General features: G+C 41.3%; 1 protein-coding gene across 2 annotated transcripts in view; it reads left to right on the forward strand.

Moving 5' to 3' along the window:
- The window catches only part of LOC149781431 (uncharacterized), a 67,933-nt gene that overhangs the window by 12,354 nt on the left and 43,462 nt on the right, over positions 1–12,117 (forward strand). For both annotated transcript variants that reach the window (XM_089935517.1, XM_089935518.1), the window contains exon 2: positions 1,688–1,911. In XM_089935517.1, the coding sequence (XP_089791643.1) occupies positions 1,694–1,911 (218 nt within the window). In that variant the 5' untranslated portion in view covers positions 1,688–1,693. The remainder of the gene's footprint in view (positions 1–1,687; positions 1,912–12,117) is intronic.

Raw genomic sequence — 12,117 nt, forward strand, 5'->3', positions numbered from 1 at the left:
AGCATGCATTATAGAAGAAAGTTTCAAGGTCGATGCTGCATGCGTGTATTTAAGATAAAAAAAGTAGCATCGCGGAGTTCGGGACGGTTGACAGTTATGCGCACAGATAGAGTCGACTAGTAAAACATCCACGGAAAAGTCCGCCTTCGTAACTGAGCAGTTTTCTTTTAAAACACTGAAATGTATATGCAATTCTTAGAAAGCAAGCAAGCCCTCCGCCTCAAATGATCGTAGAAATACAGAAGCTGTGTGGTTTAATTCCTGCAAAAGAAATCCAAGAAAAATATGGATTCAGCTCAACAAATTAATATATATCATATTAGAATGATCTCATTGTCCAATTGTAAAAGCATCTGGTATCAAGCGGAAAGATCTACGACCTCTAATTGATAGTATTAAGTCAATAAAATCATCTGGTATCGAGAAAAAGTTATTTCAGCCCATTACCGAAAATGTTCATTCAGTGATGTCTGGATTTGGATAAAACAATATCAACAATGGACGATAATCCGTTACACATGATCCTAACACTTGTCATGATTTCAGGAGTATCCGTACGCGTTATTGTAAAACTTTCAGTTTTTGTAAAACAACGATTTGAAAAAGGATTAAACTGACAGCAGAAGAATGGTCAATGAAATCCGGGAGAAAATGAAGAATGAATATAAATAATGTTTGGCCAGAAAGCGTCTTGTCGATAATAACAATAATGCAACAAGCTCATAGCGGCTATATTGATATGACTCGCGCGCCCCACTGGAATATCGTTTGAAGACCCCTACAGTTGCATTTGCAGATGCTCATGTGTTTAAAAAATCTCGTGAGATTTAGGAATTTGGAACTATGACGGCGTTATCACACTCTTCCTTATTGTCGCCCACGTGTATTTAACGTGACACCTATATGTTTGCCGTTAAGTAAATTTGGTTGGTGCGGTGGGTTGTGTGAAAAGAGTTAACCCTAATCGGTAACATGAATCATTAAACTACTACTACTAAAGAACATTATTAATATGTATACATTTATCACATTATACTATGGTATAGATTGCACATTTTGCGGGTAGCAATAAAGTAACGGAAAAGAAATTAGCGACATCTGTCGGTAACAATCAGTTGTACTGACCTTCACTAAACTCTAGCAGCGTATATTTCTAAATCACTTAAGACTCAGACTGAATGCGACGTATAAAGCAAGAAATTAAGACGAAAAAGATTGTGGAAGTAAATGCAAATATTATATTGTATACGTTCTTTATTTAATTAGGTGTTCAGTATTATGTGATCTTGTCAGACGCCAATATTGATTTGTACATACATTTAAATTATTTTCTTTATGGGTTTATTATGACTAGATCAAAGTGTTTAAATACAATAAGCATAAGCCACATGATTAAATTATTTTTACATGGGCAAAAAAAAGTATCAAATCCAAGATGTCATTTACAGACAACCAGATAAACTGTGCTTGAAGTTTATGTATCTAACCGCATTCAGATAATCAAAACAACAGCAAAATACGAGGAGGATGACAGAAGTATCAGCAATTCACATAAGATATAGTAATATCTTGCAGTTGTACAGTTACGCATGTCATATATATCAAGATCATTACTTATTTGATTGATTTATTTATTAAACATGCCAGTATTTTGTAGTGTCTTTAATTAATTCATCTATTCATAAAGCTCGAGATGGAAGATAAAAAAAAAGTGACCTTTGCGCTTCTTGGACTTGGAAGGATTGGCCAAGTTCATCTAGCAAATCTACTTGCCAACAGTAGTGTTTCTCTACAGTGTGTTGTTGAAGAAAATATCGAACATGCCAATAAAGTCCTTAAGGAAAAGGGTGTGCTTGATCAAGTGCAAGTGTATGGGATGGATGAAATTCAGCTTGTTTTGGATGATGAAAGGTAAAAATGTCTATATTTCTTGAATTTATTTCTCTCTATATTTATTTTGTTTCTTTCATGAAATATAGTGTCATTACCATGGTTTTAATTTTGATAGAATCGTCCATTGTATATAAAAAATTTATTATTATATTCTATTAACTATTTTTTACCTTTAATAATGAGTTAACCTGTGATAGTAGTATAGTGGGGCGATATAGGGCAAATGAGAAGAAAGAAGGAAAAACACCCTGGACCTATATAGGGACAATGGGACTTATCATTAGTACAGGGACAAGAGGAATGGAACAGGGGACGTGACGTCACGGTACAGACGATGAACAGCAATGTAGCAAGGGGCTGACCTCAATCGGAGCAAACAGCGTGGGAAAAAAGCCTAGAACGCTTGGCGGGAACGGGACTACCGAAACAGAGACAGAGACGACAACACAGACCATATACATTATACCAGCAACTAAAAACAAATTTAGGCAAGAAAGCAGATCTTTTCGAGGCATATGTGTAGCCCTAAAAAGTGCCTTTGGTTTTTGTTAACATCATTCCGTTAATATAGAGAGAAAGGCATAGGTCTTCTTTTCTTCCTCAAACTTCTTCTGACTTATGGTCTTTAAATAAGGACCCTCTTCAAACAGCCTTGTCTCTCCACATAAATCCTTCTTTTCCAAACACTCGTGTCCCTGATCCTGATAATTGTCTATGTTGATTTTACATACATGGGTAAGTCTGTACTGAACTGCATTGACGATACGAGAGTAGATGATTCTACGTTTGACCACATCTTGTGGCGAGAACAGGTGAAGGGAATGCAGTGAAGTGCGGTTATTTATAGGGGAAGGGCGGATCAAAACGGATTGAGTTTATTCACCAATCCAAAGACGCGTTACAAAATTCAGTCACAACACGGAGTTAGTCTTTCAATCCGAAGAGAGCGGACTGTGACGTCACATTCTCTGTATAGATGTGCTAGCGTCTGTGAGCAGTCAATCCATGTGACAGTTTTCAAACATGGCGGAAACTAAGAAGACAATGAATTTGGGTGCACGAGCCTGGAGACGAGTAGCGATGGTATAGATGTGGCTACCAAGGTCATCACATGCTTACTTCCAGAAGAGGTCGCTTTTAATTGGGATTTAGTCGATTTTCTTTCTGCGGACGAATTTGTTCCGGCACCAGTACCTTCTCCACCTTCTCCTTCTGTACCACACGTCGAGGATTTTAAATAGAGACAAAAAGAAGAATTGGAGAAATGTTTACAACAGCAAAAGGCAGCAGAACAAGTTTTTCTCCTTCAACAGCAACAACGAGAAGAAGAGGCAAGAAGGAAACGACAGGAAGAAGCAGAAGAGAAGAAAATGCCAAGGAGAGAAGGATAATATTGAACGCCTAAACAGTAACGGTACTTTTAGACATGTTAGCACAGTTAAGGAGTCTGAAACAAATGTATCAGACTTCTTTATTACGACCCAAGAGAATAAGACCCTCCCGAGCTAAACAACCCAACCCTTTTACTACGCCTGCGATACCACCCGTAGTGATTTCTACCAAATGATCATCGATAGGAACCAGTCCAGAAGTAGGCCTAGGCCGTGGCAAAGGCTTAAGGCAGTTAAAGATGATTACGTCCCGTTCCTGAGTTTGTTTTTTAAACAAACAAATACCTAACGGTCCTTTCCAGGGCCACCCACTTCTATCGAAAAGGGATATCATTTAAATTGCCAAAATCAATTAAAACTCAAAAAGCCTTTTTTTTTTTACCTTGGATGTACGTGTGTGAGTGCGTGAGTCTAGGTCCATATTCTAAAAATCAAAACCAAAAGACACCTACGTTTTATGCCTGGTCTATTCTGGTACAAATATTACAATCCATTTCACAACACAACCCAAGACTTTAAAAAGTTCATAGGCTTCTTCTGTTTCTGTGTTCACTCCCTCTCTGTTTTTTAAATTTCTTCACTTTCACAGGTTTTTTCTCCTCTTCTTCCTAATTTTCTCCTCGTCTTCTTTTCTTATCATTTTTCTCTCTCTGCACGTGTCTGGGTTCTTTCTTTGGGTAGGGTATATCTTCTTCTACCTGTTCGGAACCCCTCTTTTCTTCTTGCTCCTTTTGTTTCTTTTTGCATTCTGAATACCAATGTCTTTTGTTTACCTGTTTTGCCTTTTTGACGGTCTGGACACTCTTTAGTCGTATGCCCTTTCTTCGTACAGATATAGCTTCTATCTTGACTTTTATGTCGAATGGAGTCCGTCGGCTTGTCTGTAGAAAAGGTTCTTATGACACCTCGCAAAGCTCTGATCATAAATTCGATCTGTGTGGGCTCTTCCATCGTTCTGCACGGTTTGAGACTGAAATGAATATTGGAAGGGGAGACACCCCGTTTATATATACGCTGGTCTGACATGGATATAAAGTGACCGATGGCTTTTAAAATGTAGCCATTTGACTTTTCGCAGTCAAGATGAAACGATCGCATCATGTTGTGGAGAAAAGAGAAGAAAGTAAGAGGCAGAAACGTGATTTATTGCATCCTACAGTAGTTGAAGTCTTGGCACAAATTCATGCCAGCGATTTTGAAGATGACATGAGTGAGCCAGAATCCAATCCCAGAGTGTCTACATCCAGCCAAAGTTCACCACCTTTAGTAAACCCAGAAAAGTGCTATCACATTCGAGAAACGGAAAAGCGGTCCTCTTGAAAATTTAGAACGACAGATTACACATACACAGTGAAGTTTAAAGATTTCAAGTCCAACGTACAACTGGTGAAAGCAGAGGTCTTCATCACCGAGGTGTGGGATTCTTTGTTAACCGCTCTGAAACGCCAATGTCAAGCCAAAGAAGATGAGACTTTCTATTCAAAGAAGATGAGACTTTCTATTCATCACGACAGTCTGAAATCCCCCGTCTGGATCGAGTTTAGCATCCCAAGCGAATTGACATCTTCCAAAGTCATCGACAAGATTCAACACGTGCAACAAGCCAACGACAAAATTCACATCACCGACGGAAAAGCCACGCTGTTCATGACGCACGTCTCACTCCCCAAGGTGACTGGACATCGCAGGAAAGTGTTATTGGTGGGCGACCTTCATAGCCTCAAGCGTAGCCTCGTCCAAATTAACAACCCTCAAGACCAGATGTTCAGCCAGGGCTATCGTGGTGAGACGAACATATGCCGACAAGAACGAAACAGTAGAATGGAAAAGAGCCTGGGAGAACATTCGAAAATCGAACCTAACCAAACAACGAAGTGAAACAGAACTCCTGTTACCGCAAGCAGGGCTATACAAAGACACCTTGTAGCATTCCTGAAATGCAAAAATTGCAAGATGTCCTAACACCAAGTTATACCTTAAAAGAGCACCATAAAGAAATGTGCGGACCTTTATTGTTTCGAGGCAAAGATTTCAAAGACGGAAAATACATTCACATCTATTATCACGATGAACATTTCGAAGCCATCACCAGTATCGCCGCTTTTTGGTATGCAGTTATTACTGTGACAAATGTGACTATGGCTATAACAATCGAGAGCAACACAAGCAATGTGGATCGAAATGCTCAGGGTGTTTGGCCTCTCAACCCTGACTGGACGAAGGACAACCACGAGTGCATTGCCCTGCTTGTCAGCACACTTTTGTCAGCCCTGCTTGTAATCAACAACATTTGAAGACGCATGGTTCACAGCCGAAAAGTGCTTGTTAACTGCTGAGATTGTGCCCTACTTGTGGACAAGGCATAACGTACCAATAATGCCAAGGCACACGTATGTTCAGGAAAGAAACGATGTCACATTTGTCACCAAATCGTGTACATAGAACACGAATAATACATTAAAAAATACCATTCCAAACAAGAGGAGGAAGATGACCAGAAGAAAGGGAATTTCATTCGTTTTGACTTCGAATGCATGCAAGAGACCGGCAGTCATATTCCTAATTTCTGCGTGGCTCATCGAGCGTGTGAGAAGTGCATCCAAGATCCGATCTTTAGTCATTGCCTTCACTGCAGAAAGATTCCCGGAGGACGTCAAAAAAATCTTTCGGGGACCGAACACGCTAGCCGATTTCGCCCAATGGATCTTAGACCCGATCGACGATACGTGGAGCAAGAGGACATCGAATATTACGAAGATTGTCATCTCCACGCCACAGTGATGGGTCACAATTTCTCGGGATACGATGGACAGTTTCTTTTGACATACTAAACGGAACAAGGCACTGAACGTCCTAAAGTGACTTTGAACGGAGCCAAAATAATTTCCATGCAAGTGGGTCAAGTGCAGTTTAAAAATTCGATGAGTTACCTGGCAATGCCTTTGAGTCGAATGCCTAAAACGTTTGGAATGACAGAAATGGCCAAAGGTTTTTTCCTCACTTTTTCAATACCGTAGCCAATCAACAAACCGTTCTACCCCATTTGCCTGATGCTCAAGACTACGACCCAGACAACATGCGTACCGAACAACGAGAAGCTTTCTACGCTTGGTACAAGCTCGCGCATCGAACCCCTTCGACTTTCAAGAAGAAATGTTAAAATAGTGTCGTTCCGAAGTGAACATAATATGACGTTGCTGTGGAAAATTTCGAGAACTGTTTCATGGAACACGGAGGGGTCGATCCTTTGAAAGAAGCTTGTACCATTGCTAAAGCGTGTTCCTTAGTGTACCGCCAAAGATTCGTTCTCGAAAACACCTAATCTGTCATCAGTCCTCAAAGGGCGAATTCTGTCAAACATCAGTACTCGGTCAAAGCCCTGCGTTAGCTATATCACTTGTGCGACAAGGAAGACAAATGGATCCATCACGGACGCAACGGAGGAGACGAAAAGAACGTATTCAGTGGATGGCTGGGACTTAGAAAACCCCAATATCGTGTACTAGTTTAACGGTTGATTATTTCACGGTTGTCCGCTCTGCTACCCTGAACGCAACACTAAAAATCAGTTTTTGCAACGGACCATGGAAAACTTGTACAAGGCCACTTGTCAGCGACGCTTGAAGTTAGAACAACAAGGGTACCAAGTGGTAGAAATGTGGGAACACAAGTACGATCACCGTTTGAAAACTGATCCCGAGTTTAAACGCATCGTGGAAAGTTACAAGTTGATGGACCCACTGAACCTGCGGAACAGTTTGTACGGAGGAAAGACGAATGTCACCTGTTTGCTGCACCAAGCCGACGAAGAGAAAGAAAAAGAACTCAAATACTTGGACGTGTGTTCGCTGTAGCCTTACGTGTGCAAATATTGTCGCTTTACCCGCAGGTCATCCGCAATTGCTGACAAACACATCTACCAGGATAACATTCGACAATACGAAAGCTTGATCAAGTGTAAAGTCTTGCCTCCCACGGACTTGTACCATCCCGTGTTACCCCACCATTGCCAAAGAAAACTGATGTTTCCCTTGTGCCGTACTTGTGCCGAAACGTGCAATCAAGACCAGCCTTGTCATCACAACTAGGAAGAACGCGCCATGACGGGAACGTGAGACAGCGTTGAATTGTTCAAAGCTCTGGACCTGGGATACCAGCTGTTAGAAGTGTACGAAATTACCACTTTCCCAAGATAGAACAGTACCACAAGAGCGACGAGACTCACAAAAGCATTTTCGCAGAATTCCTTGATGCCTTTTCGAAACAAAAACAGGAAGGCAGCGGCTATCTTTCCTAATGTCACACTCCCGAAGACCAAATGACCACATCGAGAACAACGAAGGCAGGCGATCGATTGCCAAAGTGAAGTTAAATTGTTCGTGGGGCAAAATGGCACAATGACTTTGTTTACCCAAGACAAAGTATTTGACAGAACCTTCCCTGTACTTTCAGATGATTCACGATAAAACCAAAATACATGAAACACGTGGACGTCATTCGTGAGTTTTTGATCTTAGTCAATTACGAATAAGGTCTAGAATTTGTGCAAGCTGGCGAATTTCGAAATGTCATCATTGCGGCTTACGTGACAGCCCATGGTCGCTTAAAATTGTACGAAGCTTTAGAACACCTAGATGATAGCATCCTGTACTTTGACACGGACATTTGCATGTACATCGATCGCCCGGGTCAACGTTAGCCTGATATCGAAGGAGATCGTTTAGGAGCATGGACATACGAACACCCCGACTAGAAGATTTTAAGTTTCGCTAGTGGCGGTCCTACAAATTACGGTACGAATACAGGGGCCAACAAAGAGAAGTGCGCACGAAGTGTAAAGTGAAAGGATTGACTCTCAATTATCGCACCAGTCGAGTGGATTGACTCTCAATTATCGCACCAGTCGAGTGGTGAACTTTAGGGTGTTGAAAGAACCTTTGCAGTCTGGAAAGGATGGAAACTTTAGAGTGACTACCTACGAACCACATAAGATTGTACGTTTACCCATTCACCAAATCGTCTGTCGACCTTTGGATAAGCTGTATCAAATCGTATACGAGAAGTGAGTGCGGGTTCGCCAATCACTTTACTTTGCCGTACGTCCATGATCGATAGTTCATTGTAACTACCAATTCCAATCGAGAAAGATGAATCATTTTATACAGACATCATTCAAATTCGGTGATTATCAAGTGGAGTGCGATTGTGTGCCTTGCAATGACAGCGATGCAGTAAAGCATCATGGGAACTTTGTTATAACTACTACTATCACTACACTTACCAGTGATGATGTGCGTGTCAAATCTGACTGATGAGATATCCATGCCACTCGTTATTGTGGACTTTTTACTGGTTTTCATTGTCAATGTCTACCTTCACATGAGCGCATGCTTCTGCCACCCTACGGATCCAAAACTGAGCAAACTCCTGTCGAGTTCACCCTGTCTTCATCGAAACGAACCTTTGAAAGACGAATATTCGTTCCATGTGTGTTTGCCTGAATACTGCGACTTTGAAAATTGTTTTCAAACCTTCCAAGGAAAATTGCCTAAATATCTCTGAGGACCTACCCCCGAAGAATTAGCCAGAGCCGGATTTGTGTACATGGGCGATGGGGATAAAGTCAAGTGCTTCAGTTGCGGTGTGTCACTTCACCAGTGGGAGGAGAACGATTCGGCTTATCTGGAACATGATCGATGGTCTCCGAATTGTCACTACCTACTTTTAGTAGGACAGAGTTATTGAAGTGACAAACCATGTTTGAGAAACCAGATTTGCTTGGAGTCAGACGTTGGACACCACCGAGACCAGTATTTAAACACCATTTAAAAAATAATATTCAATCATTACCAAACGAACTGCAAGAGAAGATGTACAAAGAAGTTTGGCAGGGACTTGCCAGAGCAAAATTTCAATGGGTGACTGTAGAGCGTTTGTATCGAGAAATTCACAAGAGGAAAGTGAAAGAAATTAACAAACGGATCAGATTTCTCTGGATCAAGTGTTAGTTCATATTATTCCGATTTAGACTGTTTACATCAGAAGATTGTATTGACATTACTTTCTCTCTAGGAGAAGATTTTAAATACAATAATACTGCCTGACATGATCATGGATAATTTACAAGAGAACATTAGTGGTTTTCCTGTGGAGTTAAGAGAACTCATTTACCGAGAGCTGGTCAAAATACAAATTCAGCGCAAAGAACAATTGTATCCGTTACGTCACCAGAGTTTAAACCACTGGTACCTGAATGCTATAAGAGGACCGATTTAGATGAAACTGTTTCAGGGGTCAGACATTGTTAAACTCGACGAGGACCAGAAGACGGTGGTGTCAGCTCAACATACTTGTTACATGTTGGTCACACTACAAAAAGTTCCAGAGGAAGAGTTAGAGAATTACCAATATCGTTTACGTTATCGCATTTTGTCTTTAGATAAAAATTCTATGCGATGTGAAGTGTTTGAACTAGTGACTAAACAAGTTTTATTCGTCACTGGATCATCTCTGAGCATACAATCATATCTGTGCAGAACGTACACTTATTACCTCCGACCAAAGAGGGTATAAAACGGGCTACCATGCCACAACCTTTATCAGAAGTGATACAACAGATTCCGTGGAAGGAAATCAAAGAGACTATTAGAACAGTGGAAGATTACGGACACTTATTACGTGAACTGTGTCCATTGAATTTGGGTCGACGTGTGGTTTGTGTCTTAGTGACTTGTTTTCTGGGATTTTTTTTAGCAGCCGATTCATTGTGGACTCTTTACGAACAGTACTTGTCACCAAATAAAACATGAAAGTATTCCCTTTAAATGTCCACGAGAGACTAATTTTGTTAAAAGCCTTTCGTTTTCATCTGGAAACTTCTCGATCTCTACGGGAACAAAGATTCGTCAAATTTTAAGTACCGCATATGTGTATGACGATGTTTGTGTAGCTTGAAACTTACGCCCTCATTGGACAGATGTACGTGACTAGAAAAATTGGGGTTTTGAGGCTTGGACCAAAGAAGTGGCCCATTATGCTCAAGAGTTGTGATCCTCCATCAAACGTCCAAGGAAAAAAGTCACTTTTAAACCCGTGTTAGTGACAGTACTAGAAGAACCTGTAACCGATGACTCCATTCAGGACAGGACTGTCATGGACATTCCTGAAAGACCATTCCGGGAGGACACTTGTGTGACATTACCCCATGTGGAGCCTGTACGAACATTACACACTGTCCCTTGGACGTCTTGGTTGCCAAAAAGACTTGTTTATATTCCGTTTTGAGATCGTTTTGATGTGTATTATATCGTTGTACTTAACCATTTGGCTTTTATGTATCTTTTGTCTTTCGTGTTGTTCCATTTCAACTTGCAATAAACGTGTCCTGAGTATAAAAACTCTTGTCTTGTCTGTCTTCGTGTCAAAAGTGACATTCTTTGCACTACGGCTACCTTTGCTGTCCCTGGTCCCTCTTCCTCCACTTTCAAAGTCATCGACGAACACTTAAATTGTGCTAGTTGGGAGGCCTTGTATCTTCGCCATCCCTTTAACATGTTAATTGCCGGGCATAGTGGTTCAGGCAAAACCGAATTTGTCAAACGTTTGATCAAACATAAACATCATTTGATCGATCGTCCACCTCAAAGAATCGCGTGGTGTTACAACAAGTGGCAATCGGCGTACAGCCTCATGCGAGAAAGTCTAGGCGATTCCTTCGTGTTTGTTTGAAAGCATTCCTAGCGAAGACGACGGAATCGTGTCTGACCCAGTCAAACGCATCTGGTCATTTTCGACGATATGTTAAGAGAAGACGAAGAAGAAATTAAACTCTGGTTTACGCGCAAATGGCATCATCGCAATGCCAGTGTCATTTACATTACTTAATATTTGTTTAAACAAAGTAAAGCCCATCACACCACTACTGTCATTGCTCATTACGTGGTCTTGATTAAAAGTCCTGGAGATAAATCGCAAGTGCAAGTCTTAGCCAAACAGTTAAAAACGCATTGGCTGTCTCATGCATACGAATATGCCACTCAAACCCAACACGCCTATCCACTCGTCGAATTAAAACACCCCCACCCCCGATTATTTGCGATTTCGTTCCCATTTGTTTCACCACTGGTGTCAAGACGGAGGACCTGTCGTGTACGCGTCCCCGTCGTCGACTAAACCAAAAAAATCGATAAAAACCTCGGACACTTGAGTCTGCCTCACACAACGTTAACATGAAGTCCCTTCAGATTCATCTTCCCGTCAAATTGATTCGTGCCTTGTAGTGCATCAGTCGTGAACAAAACCCACAAATATGTGCTCGTGTCTTTGAAGCCAGTCTCAAAGAAGTATTTCGATGGTTTACGGCGATATCACTCAATTACGGCAAGGTTTAATTCAGATTCCTCATCAAACCAAACGCTGTTTTGTCAGAAACAAAGTAGCCATGACTCAACTGGCCGATTCTCGCATCGGCACTCAAATCAAAAGGCAAATTATTTTGAAACCTGGAGGGAGCCGTTCTCTAGGAACTGTCATCATTCGCTCCCTCTTAAAATGGGATCCTAATGCCCCCAAAGTTCTCCCCAAGAAAGAAAGCCACTCCAAACAAAAGCCTAACGAAGCCCCAGTAAGAAAAAGAGCAGTGGCGGCAAGACCGGATCACAACCCCAGAAAAAGAAAAGCCCCGAGAAAACAGATTCTACCCGCAAGAGAGACACTTCAGCCATGACACAACGTTACATTCGCAAACCACGAACTGCAGCGACGGTGACCGCGTCTCCGGTAGCTTAAGGTTCATCCATTTCTCCGTTGCTGGTGATGCCTGCCAAACCCTATT

Source organism: Sinohyriopsis cumingii, chromosome 15 (genome assembly GCF_028554795.1).
Source record: "Sinohyriopsis cumingii isolate HCF-2022 chromosome 15, ASM2855479v2, whole genome shotgun sequence".
NCBI lineage: Eukaryota > Metazoa > Mollusca > Bivalvia > Unionida > Unionidae > Sinohyriopsis > Sinohyriopsis cumingii.